The sequence below is a fragment of the Notothenia rossii genome (genome assembly GCF_949606895.1).
Source record: "Notothenia rossii genome assembly, chromosome: 4".
Classification (NCBI taxonomy): Eukaryota; Metazoa; Chordata; class Actinopteri; order Perciformes; family Nototheniidae; genus Notothenia; species Notothenia rossii.
Window position 1 is genome coordinate 73,357 of NC_136902.1, and position 22,060 is coordinate 95,416.

General features: G+C 47.6%; 3 protein-coding genes across 4 annotated transcripts in view; 2 read left to right on the forward strand and 1 right to left on the reverse strand.

Moving 5' to 3' along the window:
- The first annotated feature begins 10 nt into the window (after positions 1 to 10).
- On the forward strand, positions 11 to 11,577 carry rad51c (RAD51 paralog C). Of its 2 annotated transcripts, XM_079674502.1 has the most exons (6): positions 11 to 111; positions 433 to 550; positions 2,298 to 2,604; positions 5,082 to 5,298; positions 5,374 to 7,153; positions 9,321 to 11,577. In XM_079674502.1, exons 1-5 carry the CDS (start codon positions 82 to 84, stop codon positions 5,989 to 5,991), a joined length of 1,290 nt encoding a protein of 429 aa, XP_079530628.1. In that variant the 5' UTR covers positions 11 to 81; the 3' UTR covers positions 5,992 to 7,153; positions 9,321 to 11,577. The 2 variants fall into 2 exon arrangements, with proteins under 2 accessions (XP_079530628.1, XP_079530627.1); XM_079674501.1 differs by lacking the exon at positions 11 to 111 and having other exon boundaries at positions 118 to 550.
- Positions 11,574 to 22,060, reverse strand: part of srpk3 (SRSF protein kinase 3) — a 27,232-nt gene continuing 16,745 nt past the window's right edge. The window contains 4 exon segments of the mRNA XM_079678683.1: positions 11,574 to 12,229; positions 12,507 to 12,599; positions 21,772 to 21,841; positions 21,941 to 22,057. Of these exon segments, the coding sequence (XP_079534809.1) occupies positions 12,042 to 12,229; positions 12,507 to 12,599; positions 21,772 to 21,841; positions 21,941 to 22,057 (468 nt within the window). The 3' untranslated portion in view covers positions 11,574 to 12,041.
- On the forward strand, positions 13,687 to 15,232 carry LOC307035599 (uncharacterized protein; the record flags this gene model as incomplete). The annotated part of the gene is made up of 2 exons (XM_079675129.1): positions 13,687 to 14,505; positions 14,546 to 15,232. 2 exons carry the CDS (start codon positions 13,687 to 13,689, stop codon positions 15,230 to 15,232), a joined length of 1,506 nt encoding a protein of 501 aa, XP_079531255.1.

Genomic DNA, 22,060 nt, shown 5'->3' on the forward strand with positions numbered 1-22,060 from the left:
AATTCACAATAAGAGAAATCGATCAACTGAATACAACCTTTACTGTGAAACCGGAAGTAAGGCTCCTCAGAGGCAAAAGGCATGCTGGGAAACGCGAGCGGTGAAGAGCAGGTAGTACACAGTTTAAAGAGTATTTAATACTTCATACACAGTTTAAAGAATATTTAATACTTTTTATTACATCGCTTAGTTGAATAATCGATTCTGATTGCTCAATTCAGAACACGTGACAAGTTGTTAATCCAGAACAGACAGACCGCTGTCAAGGATGTATTGACCGTTGTTAAGGATGCTCAGTCACATCTGCAGAAAGAAGTTCGGTTGATTTTCATGCAGATCTAGATCCCTCCGCTTCGCGTCGGGCTCCTGGTCAGCCTGTCGGATGTTATTTTCCCCATAATGACCTCTCTAACGTACTCTCTGTATACTCAGATGAAGATGCAGATCTCCAGCTGTTCTCTCAGTCCAGCTGTGAAGAGCCGACTGACAGCAGCTGGGTTCCACTTCCTGTCTGAGCTGCTGGGGCTGAGCCCCTCCCACATCTGTGCAGGTACATATACACTCTATACTAATATACACTGATATATATTCTATATATACACTGGATATATCTATGTATTATACCGTCCAGAAACAGAGGAGGGAGGAGAAGTACTCAGATCTTGTACTTGAGTAAAAGTAGAAGTACTCAGCTCTTGTACTTGAGTAAAAGTAGAAGTACTCAGGTGTTGTACTTGAGTAAAAGTACAAGTACTCAGATCTTGTACTTGAGTAAAAGTAGAAGTACTCAGATCTTGTTCTTGAGTATAAGTAGAAGTACTCAGATCTTGTTCTTGAGTAAAAGTAGAAGCACTCAGATCTTGTATTTGAGTAAAAGTAGAAGTACTCAGGTGTTGTACTTGAGTAAAAGTACAAGTACTCAGATCTTGTACTTGAGTAAAAGTAGAAGTACTCAGATCTTGTTCTTGAGTATAAGTAGAAGTACTCAGATCTTGTTCTTGAGTAAAAGTAGAAGCACTCAGATCTTGTACTTGAGTAAAAGTAGAAGTACTCAGATCTTGTTCTTGAATAAAAGTAGAAGTACTCAGCTCTTGTACTTGAGTAAAAGTAGAAGTACTCAGATCTTGTACTTGAGTAAAAGTAGAAGTACTCTCAGGTCTTGTACTTGAGTAAAAATAGAAGTACTCTCAGGTCTTGTACTTGAGTAAAAGTACAAGTACTCAGATCTTGTACTTGAGTAAAAGTAGAAGTACTCAGATCTTGTACTTGAGTAAAAGTAGAAGTACTCAGCTCTTGTACTTGAGTAAAAGTAGAAGTACTCAGCTCTTGTACTTGAGTAAAAGTAGAAGGAGCGGTGTGGAGGGGGAGTGGGCTATCAAGCCCTCAAACAGCGAGTCTGCAGCGGTGCTGACTTGAGACCAGTCTCTACCTGACCGGAGTCACGCTGTGTGTGTCCGTCAGGAAACAAGCTGTTAACAAGTAGTTCCAGCAAACATCCACTGATAAACTGCGATGTTAACAACCTCATGATAACCTCATATGTTTTAACTTTGGATCATTCCTGTGCTTAGTCTAGAAAAAGGTGAATGTGTGCATTTTATTATAAAGTTGTGTATATTCACAGACTGTTGCAAAAACTAAGAAGCTTATAAACATCAGGTTTAAAACTAAAAGAGCTTTACAAAAAAGTAACACAATGAAAGATGTTTGGAGTTTTATTTGAGTTGTTAATTTAAACTTTTTGTCAAAGAGATGCTGATTTGAAACCGTTGTTACTGTTAAGGCATTTCCTGTTCCTGCCGGAGAGAGGGGAGGCCGTCCCAAAGCTTGCTGCTGTATTTACTCCCTCCATCCGACAGGAGGGAGCCTCATGTGTCACTCCACGGATTTCACTCCGTCACGGAGGGGGAGTGTGTAGGGGGAGGTTTGGGATTGGGCCGTACTCTGATCTTGTACCTGGATCCAAAATGGTGGAATGAGCTCCCCATTGAAATCAGGACAGCAGAAAGCTTACACATCTTCTTCAGACTGAAAACTCATCTCTTTGGACTCCACTTCCAGAGATAGAATTACTAACAAAGCACTTGTATACTAATAAAGGGCTGGCTTATCTAGAGCCAGTTGAGTAGCACTTGAAATGTTTGGCTCTATGAAACCTGATGAACTTATATGATTCTGTTTTCTTCAAGGTTGTATCTTGTTGGTCGAATGTACTTATTGTAAGTCTCTTTGGATAAAAGCCTCAACTAAATGTGATGTAATGGAATGGAATGTCTAACTCAGTGTTTGTGGTGCAGAGGCCGGTGTCTCCCAGCAGGAGGCGCTGCAGGTGCTGCAGGCAGTGAGGGGAGGAGCGTCAATGAGGGGAGGCGCTTCAGGGGGAGGAGCTTCAGGGGAAGTGGGAGGAGGAGCAGCGTCAATGGGAGGAGCTTCAGTAGGACCTCCCCCCTCCCTCACTGCGCTGCAGCTGCTTCAGGAGGAACAGTCGCAGCGGAGCATCTTCAGCTTCTGCTCACAGCTCGACGCCACGCTGGGGGGGGGACTTCCTGTCGGGAAGACCACCGAGATCTGTGGAGCGCCGGGAACCGGGAAGACACAACTGTGGTGAGACACACACACACACTCACACTCACACACTCACTGTAGTTAATGTAGTTCTGTAGGTAATGTAGTTCTGTAGGTAATGTAGGTAATGTAGTTCTGTAGGTAATGTAGGTAATGTAGTTCTGTAGGTAATGTAGGTAATGTAGTTCTGTAGGTAATGTAGGTAATGTAGTTCTGCAGGTAATGTAGTTCTGTGGGTAATGTAGTTCTGTTGTCTGCAGCTGGGTAATGTAGTTCTGTAGGTAATGTAGGTAATGTAGTTCTGTAGGTAATGTATTTCTGTAGTCTGCAGCTGGGTAATGTAGTTCTGTAGGTAATGTAGTTCTGTAGGTAATGTAGTTCTGTAGGTAATGTAGTTCTGTAGGTAATGTAGGTAATGTAGTTCTGTAGGTAATGTAGTTCTGCAGGTAATGTAGTTCTGTAGGTAATGTAGTTCTGCAGGTAATGTAGTTCTGTAGGTAATGTAGGTAATGTAGTTCTGTAGGTAATGTAGTTCTGTAGGTAATGTAGGTAATGTAGTTCTGTAGGTAATGTAGTTCTGTAGGTAATGTAGGTAATGTAGTTCTGTAGGTAATGTAGGTAATGTAGTTCTGCAGGTAATGTACTTCTGTGGGTAATGTAGTTCTGTAGTCTGCAGCTGGGTAATGTAGTTCTGTAGGTAATGTAGGTAATGTAGTTCTGTAGGTAAAAGGCTTGTTAGAGACGAGCGAGACCGACGCAGACCTCGCAATATCGATCGCCGTCTTGCTCGTGCGTTGCATGATGGTTAGTCATTCTGTCAGACTTGCTCTGGAGGCTCGCCTACATGAGACGTTGAAATCTCGCGGGACAAAGACGCCAGCAGCCTTAAGAGCGAGGCGCGGCGAGGCGGAGCAGTTCCTCTCCACGGGCTGTGGAAGCGAAATGCTTGATGGGAAACGACTCGCTGGTATCTCCAGCTGAGCGCTCATTGGTGGGTTTTACCCCATGCTGCTGATGAAACTCTCCAATTGGCTCGGCCAAAGTTTGTTGTTGTTTTGTGTCAGTTTTACGTCGCCCCCTCCATTAACATTTTTCATCATTGTTCCTCAATGTTTATCATCATGAAATTAATATCTATATATGTTATACTATACCTGCACTGCTTACCGTTTTCATACTTTATATATCTTAGCATATCCATACACACTGTTCATACTGCTCTCAGGCTGCTGTGTGTATCTAGTGTATTCATACCCACTGTTCATACTGCTCTCAGGCTGCTGTGTGTATCTAGTGTATTCATACCCACTGTTCATACTGCTCTCAGGCTGCTGTGTGTATCTAGTGTATTCATACCCACTGTTCATACTGCTCTCAGGCTGCTGTGTGTATCTAGTGTATTAAAACACACTGTTCATACTGCTCGCAGGCTGCTGTGTGTATCTAGTGTATTCATACCCACTGTTCATACTGCTCTCAGGCTGCTGTGTGTATCTAGTGTATTCATACACACTGTTCATACTGCTCACAGGCTGCTGTGTGTATCTAGTGTATTCATACACACTGTTCATACTGCTCTCAGGCTGCTGTGTGTATCTAGTGTATTCATACACACTGTTCATACTGCTCTCAGGCTGCTGTGTGTATCTAGTGTATTCATACACACTGTTCATACTGCTCTCAGGCTGCTGTGTGTATCTAGTGTATTCATACACACTGTTCATACTGCTCTCAGGCTGCTGTGTGTATCTAGTGTATTCATACACACTGTTCATACTGCTCTCAGGCTGCTGTGTGTATCTAGTGTATTCATACACACTGTTCATACTGCTCACAGGCTGCTGTGTGTATCTAGTGTATTCATACACACTGTTCATACTGCTCTCAGGCTGCTGTGTGTATCTAGTTTATTCATACACACTGTTCATACTGCTCTCAGGCTGCTGTGTGTATCTAGTGTATTCATACCCCTCACTCTTTATTCATCATTCACTTCATTCTATATATTTTATTCTGTAGATTGTGTACATTACTTTTCACTTTACTGCTTGTTGCACTCCTGGTTAGAAGCTATACTGCATTTCGTTGTCTCACTACCTGTAATCTGTGCAATAACAATAAAGTTGAATCTAATCTTGAGCAGGAACAAATGTATGTACTTAGAACATATCTGACATTAACGATTAAACACGTGTGTGCATTCTTTATAAATGCAAACCGAGTCAAGCCGACTCCGGAGGTGGCGGTATGCACCTTAAAGCTTTTTGCAATCCGCCAAAAAACCGAGAGAAGAAGAAGAAGCCGACTCGGAGCTGTCCGACTTCAGGCGAGCTTTTTGAGACCTCCCCCGGCTGCGATCGGCTATTCTCGTCTACTTTCGAGGCGAGCCTTAGCTCATCTCAAACAAGCCTAATGTAGTTCTTCAGTCTGCAGCTGGGTAATGTAGTTCTGTAGGTTATGTAGTTCTGTAGGTAATGTAGTTCTTCAGTCTGCAGCTGGGTAATGTAGTTCTTCAGTCTGCAGCTGGCGGTGGACGTGCAGGTTCCCGTGTGTTTTGGGGGTCTCGGAGGCCAGGTGGTTGTCGTGGATACAGAGGGCAGTTTCCTGTTGCAGCGGGTCCAAGACATCGCCGGCGCCGTGGTGAAACACTGCTCTTTATTGGTGGAAGACGACGAACAGCGGGTTGCTATGACGACCTTCAGCGTGGAAACCATCCTTTCTAACATCTTCCTGGTAATGATCGGCACGGTAGCAGTGATTTCATCACTCGGCGTCTCACGTGACTCTGATCTGTCTTTCTCTCCTCAGGTGCGTTGCCATGACTACGTGGAGTTGCTGGCCGAGCTGCACCTGCTGCCGGACTTCCTGTCGGAGCACCCGAGGGCCCGCCTCCTGGTGATTGACAGCGTGGCGTTCCCATTCCGGCTGCACTTTGACGAGCTGTCGCAGAGGACCCGCCTCCTCAACGGCCTCGCCCAGCAGCTCATCGCCATGGCAACCAGCCACAACGTCGCCATGGTGATCACCAATCAGATGACAACCAGGCTGCGGGGCGGCCAATCACAGCTCGTCCCCGCCCTCGGGGAGAGCTGGGGCCACGCCCCCACCATCAGACTCCTACTACAATGGGCGGGGACTCAACGACTAGCCACCATCTTTAAATCCCCTGGTCACCCCGGAGCCACCGTCCAATACCAGATCACCTCCGACGGGTTCAGAGATGCCGACCAGTCAGACCAGCCGCCCAGCAAACGACCGCGAACACACACTGTCCAATCAGCTGCCGGACAGAGAGACAGTAACCAATCAGCTGCTGGACAGAGAGACAGTAACCAATCTTCTGCCGGACAGAGAGACAGTAACCAATCAGCTGCCGGACAGAGAGACAGTAACCAATCAGCTGCCGGACAGAGAGAGTGCAGCTGATTCATTGAAACTTGAAAGTAACTTCAACATGTTCAGTTCAGATTAAATAAAGGTGTTCAGATTAAATAAAGGTGTTCAGATTAAATAAAGGTGTTCAGATATGCACTGACAGATTGATGACCCTGCCCTGAACTGAAGGAGATGCAGCAGTCTTGTAAGTGGACATCCTCTAGGACAGGGATGGGCAACTGGCGGCCCGCGGGCCGCATGTGGCCACCGTCCTCACTTTGTGCGGCCCGCGAGTCATTTTACAAAAATATATTGGTTTCACAGTTGTAAACAAGCAAATCATTTGAACCAGACCCCACTTGTAATGAATAATATTCACCGCTAGAGGGCGCTCCCCCCAAATTCATGAGGCCTACAGCCAAGTGTATATTGTCTTCTGTTTACCTCGCGGCTTTCCTCCGTTAGCAGGAAAAGAAACATGAGCGCCCAAAAAAGAAAACTGAACCTAGAAAAACCGTCTCTTTCAGCCAAAATGGGAAATAGATTATCTGTTTACAGAATTCAAAGGCAAACCTATGTGTTTGGTATGTCTTGAAACTAAATCGGCAATGAAGGACTACAATTTAAGTCGCCACTACAACAGCACCCATAAAGACAAATATGAAAAGCACACAGGAGCTGCCAGAGTCGCCATCGTTGCTGACCTAAAAGGGAAAATATGCCAGCAGCAGACCTTTTTTACCAGAGCCACGACTACACAGCAATCGTCTCTCACGGCGTCTTATGCCGTTTCCCTTGAGCTTGCTAAAGCTAAGAAGCCCCTGTCTGACGGCGAAATGGTGAAGAGTTGTGCAGTCCAGATGGCTAAAGCATTCGGAGATGACAACATGGCTAAAAACTGTGCATACTTTTCCTTAGCGTTGGATGAGAGCACTGATGTGACTGATGTGAGCCAGCTTCTCATCTACACACGAGCCATTAACAGTTCATTTGAAGTGCACGAGGAGTTATTGAAACTGGCTTCTTTGCATGGCACTACCAAAGGACAAGATATTTTCGCCGCTGTTGAAAATGTTGTAAGTGCTCACGGAGGATTTCACAAGCTGTTGTTACCGATGGTGCGCCAGCAATGCAAGGAAAGCGCACTGGATTCGCCGGCCTCCTCCGCCAGACTGGCGTTGACTGTCCAATACTGCACTGCATCATACATCAGGTGGGTAACATTATTGTTAGCTATTCTAATGGTTTTGAATGTGGGCATTCTTTGTAAAAAAAAATCAGGCTCAATCAAATTTCGTTTTGATATTGCAGGAGGCTCTGTGTGCCAAATCAATGAACTTTAGCCATGTCATGGATTTAGTTACAAAGTTACTACTAATCTCATTCGAGGAGGGAACCGGTCTCTCAATCACAGGAAGTTTATAGCCTTTTTGGATGAAGTGAACGCCGCGTACGGTGATTTACAGATGCACACAGAGATAAGGTGGATGAGCCGTGGAAAATGCTTGGAGAAGTTTTTTGCGCTACGTGCAGAAATCCCTGTGTTCTTGGAGGACACCATCCGATGTGATACAAGTGCGTACTGCGCAAAACTCAGGAATATAGATTTTCTTCTCGACATGGCTTTCCTTGCGGACATTACCTCGCATCTTAATCACCTGAATATGCGGTTACAGGGAAGATGCCAAACCGTGTCGGATCTATATTCGCACATGAACGCATTTGTTACTAAACTGACTCTGTTTAAAGACGGATTTTCAGCCGACCGTCCTAATCTGGCGCACTTCCCGTCAGAGATGAAGAGATGCGGAAAGATGCCCCCGAATGTGAGAAAACATTACCCAAGTACAGAGCCGACATAGAAACACTGCAGCAGCAGTTTAAGAAGCGCTTTCAAGATTTCCACACCATGCAGCCACGCATCGAGTTATTCACTAACCCCCTCTCGGCTGCAATCATCGAGCAGCCCCCTGAGTTGCAGCTTGAAATGTGCGAACTACAGTCAGACCCCTTTCTAGCAAAGCGCCAGGAGAGGGGAATTTCCTTTTGGAGACTGCTACCCGAGTCCCGCTTTCCACTCCTCAGGGATTTTGCGCTCTCAATGGCCAGCATGTTTGGCAGCACTTACATCTGCGAGAGCAACTTCTCTATGATGAAGCACATCAAGTCAAGGGAGAGAAACAGACTGACAGATGAGACACTGTTCCATCTCATGCAAATCGGATGTACAAATGTTGATATTGACATTCAGTCTATTGTGCAGCAGCAGGAGAGGCCACAAGTATCTCATTAAGATGTATAGCTTACTGATCCAGCTGTGGGTGAAGTTCAGAAAAATGCATATGTTCTTGGTTTTATGTATGGAATGTGAGGGAAGCATAGAAACACAATACAAAGATGAATATTCGTTGTTAAACTCAGTGTTGGTGTTTGGTACAATAAACATTTATTGCCTATATATATTTAGTTATTTTCATTAAATTAGTAGCTAAAGTTGGCTATTTAAATGTCGTGGATATAGTATCCTACCGATGGAAGTGAATGGTCACGAAGTGGCCCTCTGGTAGTGAGGAATTTTTTTTTTGGCCCTCACTATCCTCAAAGTTGCCCATCCCTGCTCTAGGAACACTGAAATATACCGCCTCATATCTCGACGATGCCTCAGGGAGCTGATACCCAGACTGTGCTATGTAGGCCACCCTATCAGTTATTGGTGTGAAAATTGAGACAATTGGACAATGTCAAATATTTAGCAGTCTTGCAGGGCCTCCATACTTGGTACAGGAACACGTGGGGCCTTTGGACCACACCCACACAGTTTGGGGGCCATATGCACCTGTTGACCCTATTAACACACTTAGGAGATATACATGTCCACTTCAAATAAATAACTGCTGTGCGTTGTGTATTTGAGGTGTACTGTACTCCTTAAATACATGTATGCACAGAATGAGGTCTGTGAAGTGTACAAGTCATACCCTCACAATGACGCTGAGGCTGGGGTATGACTTGTCCATATTTTGGTCGCGCTTGGCTAAATAAAAGAAAATCCACTCAATGTCCAACTTCAGAAGCCTATCGGGGACGTCAAGTCTCAGGACCCTGAGGTTTTTAGGGCATCCCTGGGAAACGTTTGTTCCGGAGGGTCTGCGGCACTGAATAAATAATATGTGAAGCGATCCGATGCTGGTTTGGGGTCTCCGCGTGCTTCGGAATCTCTGCGGGAACATGTACACTTGGAGTTAAAAATGAATGGTGGCGAAAAGGAAGGGTAATCCCATTGTAAAATATTTGAAATGGACAACCTCCCATGTTGGCCAAATAGCTTGAAATTATGTGGATTTTGCTGTATTGACAAAAATGTACCCTATTTTCCACAGTGCCAGAGTTTCAGGCTCCCAGCTCCACCCCAAGGCCAACTTCTTCCAGGAGCATCGTAGCGACTCGGAAACACCTGCATCCCGGAGGTTACGTGTTTTGATTTTGGAACAACTATTTCTTGAGAAAAAGATATAGTGACCTTAATTGGTTGGCAGTAGGAGTGTGCTTTTGACCACAGAGGTGCGAAGCCCCTCAAATGTTAGGCCTATCCAGCAGCTTTGGGGGTCTTTAGGGCGAAACAGGCCTTTAATTGGGCGGGTCCATGTCGTTCCGGGTGAAATGCCCTTTGGACGAATTGCAAGTGGACAAAGTCGCTCGAAGTTAGCACCTCCAACAGTCCTTGGCAACGCCAAGGACGTTTATATCGGAGTGTACGTTGCATGTCCATCGTCGCGCAGTTTGTCCACTGCCAAGGGGTTTCCCATTCTGCCGGTGTTCATAAGGTTGAAATTTCCCTTCCTGAAGTTTCTTGAAAGCCAAAGCTGCTTTTCATGAAATGTTCACAAAACTGTGTCTCAGGGCTTCTTAACATTTAACAACCTATTAATGTTTCATACCCACTTAACGGGAACAAACTCAGCTAACTGACGATATGAACAATTTTTACCGAAACAAAACACAACTCTAACGCCAAGCGTCTGAATTAGCACTAAGAGAAAGAGTGCTAACACTTAGCACATAACTCTGTAGCGATCTTTTATACTTCATCGGATTTGCACAAACAAGATAGCATAGGAAAGCTGAGATTCCACAGATTCCAATGGTATAAGTATCATCACTGTGCGACCAAAAGTCAGGCAAGCAAAGACAACACAGAACTTCACTTTATGTGGCCAAAATGGAAGATATGTCTTACCTTTGCTGTTTTCTGATCAACAATTGTGTTCAATGGCATTACAACGCACACGGGCGTATTTTATATTTATATTTATTTCATTTCATTTCCCGAGATTATATTTTATATTATATGTTATTATTCAAAGGATAATTTAAAACTATATAATAAATAATTTTGCTTCAGGGAAGAAAAATAAAAAAGATGTGGAAAAGACGTTTTTTGTTAGTTTTTAGTGGGCGACCTTTAACGTGACACACAACAACACAACGGACATGGGCATAATCTATATAGGCTTCTGGTCAATATCATGTTTGTGGTATTTGAATTATTATTTTATGGTTATAGTTGCTGCAGCCGTGCATAATCTGTGTAATGTGTAGCCAATACATTCCACATTGTTGGTAAAATAATATTTTACATCTTTGTAGTGTGTGTGCTGGTGCTTTTGTCCGTGCTCTATAGCGTTCACTGGAGTCCATTGTCATGCTGTGTGTGTGTGGTTGCCCCCCCCCGGACAGCACCTCAGCACCCCCACTCAAAATACCTTCCCTCGCCTCTGACAACGCACATAAACGCTGCTGAAGGTTAATCCAATGTCTCTGTGTCACTTTGAAATTATTACTGATAATCCATCATAACATGTATGGCAGTTAGAGTAGTTTTCATATATAGCTGCTATGAGAGCCTCCGGCTTTGGGCTTTCTGGCTGCGCATCACTTTCACTCCTCAATGGTAATGTTTAGATGGATTTAAGAACTCCCTCTCGATTCTATTGGCTCTAACGGTTCAAAAGAGGTGTCAATCATCAAATCGACCAATGGATTCCGGAGAAACGACAAATACACCCATTTCCACCCAAATGACCCCAGAGGTGGGTTTTTTTTCTAAACCTCTCTAAAAAGGTCACATGTCTCTTGTTTTGCATCAATGTTCAATCTGAATTTATTTTAAAATAAAAACATCTAAATTGATTGTGACTCTTGTACATCCAGCTCACAGGTTTATCATTACTTTGAGAAAAAAGATTATTAATTTAACCCTTTTAGAAGTGAAGATGTGGTCATTTGTTCTGGACATGTCATTTTCGAGCCTGAGACCTGGAAAACAGGCTCGGGGCTTAACAGGTCAAATGTATTTGATTATTATAATTATAAATATTAATTTTTTTGTCAGTTATTTAATACAATTTGTTCTGGTCTTGTCACCTGGAGTGAATTTGTTTTTGCTACTTGGTTGGTTTACGTATTAGTAAATAAAATGTTGTATATTATGCATGGATGGCCAACTCATTTGTACATGTGTTATTCACCCATTGTTAATATCTGTATTTGTGGGTGTCATTTTTTGAGCCTGTAAAAAATTCAAAACTCAATAAATATATTGTTTTAAAAAAAAAGAGATGTTCAGATATAAACAGAGTCGAGCTGTCAGCCATCTTTATTTCCACAGAAGAAGAAACTCAGCACACACAGACGTAGAAAACTGTCGTCACAGTGATGTCAGGGTGATGTCACGGTGATGTCATGGTGATGTCACAGTAGTGTCACGGTGATGTCACGGTGATGTCACAGTAATGTCAGGGTGATGTCACAGAGATGTCAGGGTGATGTCAGTGGACGGGGGCGGTATGTCAAGGCACTATTTATGTTAGGGTACAAACAGGTGAGAGGTCAAAGGTGATCTGAGGCTACAGTGTGTTCATCACTGAGGTTAAAAAGAGCGGGAAACCAAACGGGCAAACACACTCAGGAAACACCAAAGAGAAGAAAGTGTGTGTGTGTGTGTGTGTGTGTGTGTGTGTGTGTGTGTGTGTGTGTGTGTGTGTGTGTGTGTGTGTGTGTGTGTGTGTGTGTGTGTGTGTGTGTGTGTGTGTGTGTGTGTGTCAGTGTGTGTGTAGCCAGTCGTGCTGCAGACACTGCTCTGCTGTGGCTCGTTTCTCCGGCTGAAGAACCAACATGGAGTTCAGAAAGTCACTGAAGTGCGCCGCCTGCTCCAGAGGCCACTCGTACTTCTCCAGAAGAACCTCAAACAAACCCCAGGGCTTCAGAGAGGAGATGTGCCTCAGACAGCCTGAAAGATAACATCTGTGATCAATACAACATCTGTGATCAATATTAAATTTGTGATCAATATAACATTTGTGATCAATATAACATCTGCAGGGCTCAACGCTAACTTTTAAAAGTGGTTGCCAAAACTGAAAATACGGTTGCCACTTTTAGTCACCTTATATTTTAAATAATGAAGATACTATGCAGTTACACATCAGCTGATAATGAACATGTGATGCAAAAGAATGTTCAAATGCTTCATTACAATACGTTTTATTAATGTGTATATGTCTCACCTCTCCTATCAAAGTACTCTCTGGAGTACCTGCCAGACAGAGCGAAGGGAAGAGGGATCGCTCCGAGCAGCTCTATGATGTGAGCGATGTGATCTGAGTACAAGTACACACAATACACACTGTGAGTACACACAATACACACTGTGAGTACACACAATACACACTGTGAGTACACACAATACACACTGTGAGTACACACAGATACAGACTGTGAGTACACACAGATACACACTGTGAGTAAACACAATACACACTGTGAGTACACACAATACACACTGTGAGTACACACAGATACACACTGAATACACGCTGAGCAGCTTTATAAATAATAATAATACATTTATTTTGGGGGCGCCTTTCATAACACCCAAGGACACCTTACAGGGTATAGGGGCAATATAGGGAACAATTAAAACAGTGGATTTAGTGAAGTATTATCCGGGGTAAGACAAACAACAGGAAATGGACTATAGAAGGACACAAAAGGACACAGGGTACAGTTTATAAAGAGAACGCCAGTTTGAACAGGTGGGTTTTGAGTTGGGTTTTGATGTTGTTATGGAATCAGACTGTCGGATGTGTAGTGGCAGGGAGTTCCAGAGTCTGGGAGCCGAGCAGCTGAAAGCTTGAGCACCCATGGTTTTGAGGTGAGAGCTTGGGCTGCGGACGAAGAGCGTGCGGGAGGGGGTGTACTCCTGAAGGAGGTCAGTGATGTAGATGGGAGCAAGGTTATGGAGAGCTTTGTATGTGAGTAGAAAGCTTTTGTAGTCAATACGGTAGCGTACAGGAAGCCAGTGTAGCCGAGTGAGAGTGGGGTGATGTGGTCAGATGAGTTGGTGCAGGTGATGATCCGGGCAGCAGAGTTCTGGATTATTTGCAGTCTATTGAGGAGCTGGATGGGAAGGCCAATCAGAAGGGTGTTGCAGTAATCAATCCGGGAAGTGACGAATGAGTGGACCAGGATTTCAGTGCTGGGTTGGGACAGAGATGAGCGGAGCCTGGAGATGTTCCGAAGATGAAAGAAGGCGGTGCGGGTGATGTTTTTTATGTGTGGTGCGAATGAGAGGGAGCCGTCCAGAATGACACCGAGGCTTTTCACTTGGGCAGCGAATGGTACGGGGAAGCCGTCGATGATGATGTTTGGTGCTGGGGTGACCTGGTGAGGGTGGATTTGGAGCCGATGGGCAGGGCCTCAGTTTTGCTACTGTTAAGATTCAGGAGGTTCCTGCTCATCCAGCTCCTGATGTCCTCAAGGCAGGTGGGGAGGGAGGTGGGGGCAGGGCAGCGGTGGGTTTGGAGGAAATGTAGACCTGTTTATGATGTGAGGGATGTGATATGCACACGCCTCCAGGTGCACACGCCACCAGGTGCACACGCCACCAGGTGTACACGCCACCAGGTGCACACGCCTCCACGCCTCCAGGTGCACACGCCTCCAGGTGCACACGCCTCCACGCCACCAGGTGCACACGCCTCCACGCCTCCAGGTGCACACGCCTCCACGCCTCCAGGTGCACACGCCTCCAGGTGCACACGTCTCCACGCCTCCAGGTGCACACGCCTCCACGCCTCCAGGTGCACACGCCTCCACGCCTCCAGGTGCACACACCTCCAGGTGCACACGCCACCAGGTGCACACGCCTCCAGGTGCACACGCCTCCACGCCACCAGGTGCACACGCCTCCACGCCACCAGGTGCACACGCCTCCACGCCTCCAGGTGCACACGCCTCCACGCCTCCAGGTGCACACGCCTCCAGGTGCACACGCCTCCACGCCACCAGGTGCACACGTCTCCACGCCTCCAGGTGCACACGCCTCCAGGTGCACACGCCTCCACGCCACCAGGTGCACACACCTCCAGGTGCACACGCCACCAGGTGCACACGCCTCCAGGTGCACATGCCTCCACGCCACCAGGTGCACACGCCTCCACGCCACCAGGTGCACACGTCTCCACGCCTCCAGGTGCACACGCCTCCAGGTGCACACGCCTCCAGGTGCACACGCCACCAGGTGCACACGCCTCCACGCCTCCAGGTGCACACGCCTCCAGGTGCACACGCCACCAGGTGCACACGCCTCCAGGTGCACACGCCTCCAGGTGCACACGCCTCCAGGTGCACACGCCTCCAGGTGCACACGCCTCCAGCTCCAGCTGCACGCGTCACTAAGTGTACACGCCTCAGCTCCTGTGCATTCTGGGAGAGGATGAGGCTGTTGTGCTACAAGTACTTGGGAGTGCACTTAGACAATGGACTGAACTGGAGGATCAACATTGACGCGGTGTACAAGAAGGGGATGAGCAGAATCTATTTCCTGACCAGAACCTCTCTCCATCAGAACCAGAACCTCTCTCCATCAGGACCTCTCTCCATCAGGACCAGAACCTCTCTCCATCAGAACCAGAACCTCTCTCCATCAGGACCAGAAACTCTCTCCATCAGAACCAGAACCTCTCTCTATCAGGACCTCTCTCCATCAGGACCAGAACCTCTCTCCATCAGAACCAGAACCTCTCTCTCCATCAGGACCATAACCTCTCTCCGTCAGGACCAGAACCTCTCTCCATCAGAAACAGAACCTCTCTCTCCATCAGGACCAGAACCTCTCTCCATCAGGACCAGAACCTCTCTCCATCAGAAACAGAACCTCTCTCTCCATCAGAAACAGAACCTCTCTCTCCATCAGGACCAGAACCTCTCCATCAGGACTTCTCTCCAATAGGACCAGAGCCTCTCTCCATGAGAACCAGAACCTCTCTCCATCAGAACCTCTCTCCATCAGAACCATATCCTCTCTCCATCAGGAACAGAACCTCTCTCCATCAGAACCATATCCTCTCTCCATCAGGACCAGAACCTCTTTCCATTAGGACCTCTCTCCATCAGGACCAGAACCTCTCTCCATCAGAACCAGAACCTCTCTTCATCAGGACCAAAACCTCTGACCTCTCTCCATCAGGACCAAAACCTCTCTCCATCAGGACCAGAACCTCTCTCCATCAGAACCAGAACCTCTCTCCATCAGAACCTCTCTCCATCAGAACCATATCCTCTCTCCATCAGGACCAGAGCCTCTCTCCATGAGAACCAGAACCTCTCTCCATCAGAACCTCTCTCCATCAGAACCATATCCTCTCTCCATCAGGAACAGAACCTCTCTCCATCAGAACCATATCCTCTCTCCATCAGGACCAGAGCCTCTTTCCATTAGGACCTCTCTCCATCAGGACCAGAACCTCTCTCCATCAGAACCAGAACCTCTCTTCATCAGGACCAAAACCTCTGACCTCTCTCCATCAGGACCAAAACCTCTCTCCATCAGGACCAGAACCTCTCTCCATCAGAACCAGAACCTCTCTCCATCAGGACCAGAACCTCTCTCCATCAGAACCAGAACCTCTCTCCATCAGGACCAAAACCTCTCTCCATCAGGACCAGAACCTCTCTCCATCAGGACCAGAACCTCTCTCCATCAGGACCAGAACCTCTCTCCATCAGGACCAGAACCTCCCCAGAACCTCTCTCCATCAGGACCAGAACCTCTCTCCGTCGGGACCAGAACCTCTCTCCATCAGGACCAGAACCTCTCTCTATCAGGACCTCTCTCCATCAGGACCTCTCTCCATCAGGACCAGAACCTCTCCATCAGGACCAGAACCTCTCTCTCCATCAGGACCAGAACCTCTCTCCATCAGGACCAGAACCTCTCCGTCAGGACCAAAACCTCTCCACATCAGAACCAGAACCTCTCTCTCCATCAGGACCAGAACCTCTCTCCATCAGAACCAGAACCTCTCTCCATCAGGATCAGAACCTCTCTCCATCAGAACCAGAACCTCTCTCCATCAGGACCAGAACCTCTCTCCATCAGAACCAGAACCTCTCTCCATCAGGACCTCTCTCCATCAGGACCAAAACCTCTCTCCATCAGGACCAGAACCCCTCTCCATCAGGACCTCTCTCCATCAGGACCAGAACCTCCCCAGAACCTCTCTCCATCCGGAACAGAACCTCTCTCCATCAGGACCTCTCTCCATCAGGACCAGAACCTCTCTCCATCAGGACCAGAACCTCTCTCCATCAGGACCAGAACCTCTCTCCATCAGGACCAGAACCTCTCCATCAGGACCAGAACCACTCTCTATCAGGACCTCTCTCCATCAGGACCAGAACCTCTCTCCATCAGGAACAGAACCTCTCTCCATCAGGACCTCTCTCCATCAGGACCAGAACCTCTCTCCATCAGGACCTTTCTCCATCAGGACCAGAACCTCTCTCCGTCAGGAACAGAACCTCTCTCCATCAGGACCAGAACCTCTCTCCATCAGGACCTTTCTCCATCAGGACCAGAACCTCTCTCCATCAGGAACAGAACCTCTCTCCATCAGGACCTCTCTCCATCAGGACCTCTCTCCATCAGGACCAGAACCTCTCTCCATCAGGACCAGAACCACTCTCCATCAGGACCTCTCTCCATCAGGACCAGAACCTCTCTCCATCAGAACCAGAACCTCTCTCCATCAGGACCAGAGCCTCTTTCCATTAGGACCTCTCTCCATCAGGACCAGAACCTCTCTCTCCATCAGGACCAGAACCTCTCTCCATCAGGACCTCTCTCCATCAGGACCAGAACCTCTCTCCATCAGGAACAGAACCTTTCTCCATCAGGACCTCTCTCCATCAGGACCTCTCTCCATCAGGACCAGAACCTCTCTCCATCAGGACCAGAACCACTCTCCATCAGGATCTCTCTCCATCAGGACCAGAACCTCTCTCCATCAGGAACAGAACCTCTCTCCATCAGGACCTCTCTCCATCAGGACCAGAACCTCTCTCCATCAGGACCTCTCTCCATCAGGACCAGAACCTCTCTCCATCAGGACCTTTCTCCATCAGGACCAGAACCTCTCTCCGTCAGGACCATAACCTCTCTCCATCAGGACCAGAACCTCTCTCCGTCAGGACCATAACCTCTCTCCATCAGGACAAGAACCTCTCTCCATCAGGAACAGAACCTCTCTCCATCAGGACCTCTCTCCATCAGGACCAGAACCTCTCTCTATCAGGACCTCTCTCCATCAGGACCTCTCTCCATCAGGACCAGAACCTCTCCATCAGGACCAGAACCTCTCTCTCCATCAGGACCAGAACCTCTCTCCATCAGGACCTCTCTCCACCAGGACCAGAACCTCTCCGTCAGGACCAAAACCTCTCCACATCAGAACCAGAACCTCTCTCTCCATCAGGACCAGAACCTCTCTCCATCAGAACCAGAACCTCTCTCCATCAGGATCAGAACCTCTCTCCATCAGAACCAGAACCTCTCTCCATCAGGACCAGAACCTCTCTCCATCAGAACCAGAACCTCTCTCCATCAGGACCTCTCTCCATCAGGACCAAAACCTCTCTCCATCAGGACCAGAACCCCTCTCCATCAGGACCTCTCTCCATCAGGACCAGAACCTCTCTCCATCAGAACCAGAACCTCTCTCCATCAGGACCAGAGCCTCTTTCCATTAGGACCTCTCTCCATCAGGACCAGAACCTCTCTCTCCATCAGGACCAGAACCTCTCTCCATCAGGACCTCTCTCCATCAGGACCAGAACCTCTCTCCATCAGGAACAGAACCTTTCTCCATCAGGACCTCTCTCCATCAGGACCTCTCTCCATCAGGACCAGAACCTCTCTCCATCAGGACCAGAACCACTCTCCATCAGGACCTCTCTCCATCAGGACCAGAACCTCTCTCCATCAGGAACAGAACCTCTCTCCATCAGGACCTCTCTCCATCAGGACCAGAACCTCTCTCCATCAGGACCTCTCTCCATCAGGACCAGAACCTCTCTCCATCAGGACCTTTCTCCATCAGGACCAGAACCTCTCTCCGTCAGGACCATAACCTCTCTCCATCAGGACCAGAACCTCTCTCCGTCAGGACCATAACCTCTCTCCATCAGGACAAGAACCTCTCTCCATCAGGAACAGAACCTCTCTCCATCAGGACCTCTCTCCATCAGGACCAGAACCTCTCTCTATCAGGACCTCTCTCCATCAGGACCTCTCTCCATCAGGACCAGAACCTCTCCATCAGGACCAGAACCTCTCTCTCCATCAGGACCAGAACCTCTCTCCATCAGGACCTCTCTCCACCAGGACCAGCACCTCTCCTTCAGGACCAAAACCTCTCCACATCAGAACCAGAACCTCTCTCTCCATCAGGACCAGAACCTCTCTCCATCAGAACCAGAACCTCTCTCCATCAGGATCAGAACCTCTCTCCATCAGAACCAGAACCTCTCTCCATCAGGACCAGAACCTCTCTCCATCAGAACCAGAACCTCTCTCCATCAGGACCTCTCTCCATCAGGACCAAAACCTCTCTCCATCAGGACCAGAACCCCTCTCCATCAGGACCTCTCTCCATCAGGACCAGAACCTCCCCAGAACCTCTCTCCATCCGGAACAGAACCTCTCTCCATCAGGACCTCTCTCCATCAGGACCAGAACCTCTCTCCATCAGGACCTCTCTCCATCAGGACCAGAACCTCTCTCCATCAGGACCAGAACCTCTCCATCAGGACCAGAACCACTCTCTATCAGGACCTCTCTCCATCAGGACCAGAACCTCTCTCCATCAGGAACAGAACCTCTCTCCATCAGGACCTCTCTCCATCAGGACCAGAACCTCTCTCCATCAGGACCTTTCTCCATCAGGACCAGAACCTCTCTCCGTCAGGAACAGAACCTCTCTCCATCAGGACCAGAACCTCTCTCCATCAGGACCTTTCTCCATCAGGACCAGAACCTCTCTCCATCAGGAACAGAACCTCTCTCCATCAGGACCTCTCTCCATCAGGACCAGAACCTCTCTCCATCAGGACCAGAACCACTCTCCATCAGGACCTCTCTCCATCAGGACCAGAACCTCTCTCCATCAGAACCAGAACCTCTCTCCATCAGGACCAGAGCCTCTTTCCATTAGGACCTCTCTCCATCAGGACCAGAACCTCTCTCTCCATCAGGACCAGAACCTCTCTCCATCAGGACCTCTCTCCATCAGGACCAGAACCTCTCTCCATCAGGAACAGAACCTCTCTCCATCAGGATCTCTCTCCATCAGGACCTCTCTCCATCAGGACCAGAACCTCTCTCCATCAGGACCAGAACCACTCTCCATCAGGACCTCTCTCCATCAGGACCAGAACCTCTCTCCATCAGGAACAGAACCTCTCTCCATCAGGACCAGAACCTCTCTCCATCAGGACCTCTCTCCATCAGGACCAGAACCTCTCTCCATCAGGACCTTTCTCCATCAGGACCAGAACCTCTCTCCGTCAGGACCATAACCTCTCTCCATCAGGACCAGAACCTCTCTCCGTCAGGACCATAACCTCTCTCCATCAGGACAAGAACCTCTCTCCATCAGGAACAGAACCTCTCTCCATCAGGACCTCTCTCCATCAGGACCAGAACCTCTCTCCATCAGGACCTTTCTCCATCAGGACCAGAACCTCTCTCCATCAGGACCAGAACCTCTCTCCGTCAGGACCTCTCTCCATCAGGACCAGAACCTCTCCATCAGGACCTTTCTCCATCAGGACCAGAACCTCTCTCCATCAGGAACAGAACCTCTCTCCATCAGGACCTCTCTCCATCAGGACCAGAACCTCCCCAGAACCTCTCTCCATCAGGACCAGAACCTCTCCATCAGGACCTTTCTCCATCAGGACCAGAACCTCTCTCCATCAGGAACAGAACCTCTCTCCATCAGGACCTCTCTCCATCAGGACCAGAACCTCTCTCCATCAGGACCTTTCTCCATCAGGACCAGAACCTCTCTCCGTCAGGACCATAACCTCTCTCCATCAGGACCATAACCTCTCTCCATCAGGACCAGAACCTCTCTCCATCAGGACCATAACCTCTCTCCATCAGGACCAGAGCCTCTCTCCATCAAAATCGGAGTCCGACTCCATCTCTGAATACACACTCTGAATAAAGTAATGTAAATACACAGAAAGTAGAAACAGTGCATGATATACTGAATATTCTGTACATGAATGTAACTCAACCTTAACAAGACTGAACTGCTTTTCCTTCCGGGAAAAGATTGTCCCACTCTTGACCTAACAATCAACATCGGCCCCTCTGTTGTTTCCCCGACTCAGACTGCAAGGAATCTGGGTGTGACCCTAGATAACAAACTGTCCTTCACTGCAAACATCTCTGCTACAACCCGCTGCTGCAGATACACTCTTTACAACATCAGGAGGACACGTCCCCAGCTGACCCAGAAAGAGACGCAGGTTCTGGTCCAGGCTCTCGTCATCTCACGCCTAGACTACTGCAACTCCCTCCTGGCTGGTCTGCCTGCATGTGCCCTCCGACCTCTGCAGCTCATCCAGAATGCAGCGGCTCGTCTGGTCTTCAACCTTCCTAAATGTTCCCACACCACGCCGCTCCTCCGCTCCCTTCACTGGCTTCCAGTAACTGCTAGAATCCACTTCAAGACTCTGGTACTTGCGTACCATGCTGTGAATGGATCTGGCCCTTCCTACATCCAGGACATGGTTAAACCGTACACCCCAGCACGTGCACTCTGCTCTGCATCAGCCAAACAGCTCGCTGCACCCGCACTGCGAGGGGGACCCAAGTTCCCATCAGCAGAAACACGTGGGTTTGCTATCCTGGCTCCAAAATGGTGGAATGAGCTCCCCATTGAAATCAGGACAGCAGAAAGCTTACACATCTTCTTCAGACTGAAAACTCATCTCTTTGGACTCCACTTCCAGAGATAGAATTACTAACAAAGCACTTATATACTAATAAAGGGCTGGTTTATCTAAAGCCAGTTGAGTAGCACTTGAAATGTTTGGCTCTATGAAACCTGATGAACTTATATGATTCTGTTTTCTTCAAGGTTGTATCTTCCTGGTTGAATGTACTTATTGTAAGTCTCTCTGGATAAAAGCCTCAGCTAAATGGAATGGAATGGAATGGAATATTGTGTGTACTTTAAAGCAATATAGTGTGTACTTTAAAGAAGTATAGTGTGTACTTTATGCAGTATAGTGTGTACTTTAAAGAAGTATAGTGTGTACTTTATGCAGTATAGTGTGTACTTTAAAGAAGTATAGTGTGTACTTTATGAAGTATTGTGTGTACTTTAAAGAAGTATAGTGTGTACTTTATGCAGTATAGTGTGTACTTTAAAGAAGTATAGTGTGTACTTTATGCAGTATTGTGTGTATTGTGTGTACCTTCGTCTCGGGTGTAATCCTCTCCTGAATGAGGCTCAAACATGTAATCTCCGGTCGCCAGCTCGAATGCCTGAACACAACAAATACATTTATACAGAAAAACAGGAATACATAAATACATTAAGAGAGTGTGTGTGTGTGTGTGTGTGTGTGTGTGTGTGTGTGTTACCATGCAGGCGATGCTCCAGATGTCAGCTGGAGGTCCGTATTCTGCTCCAATCAGAACCTCCAGAGCTCGGTACTGACGGGTCTGAATATCCTCTGTGAAGTGTTTGTGCTGGAAACACAG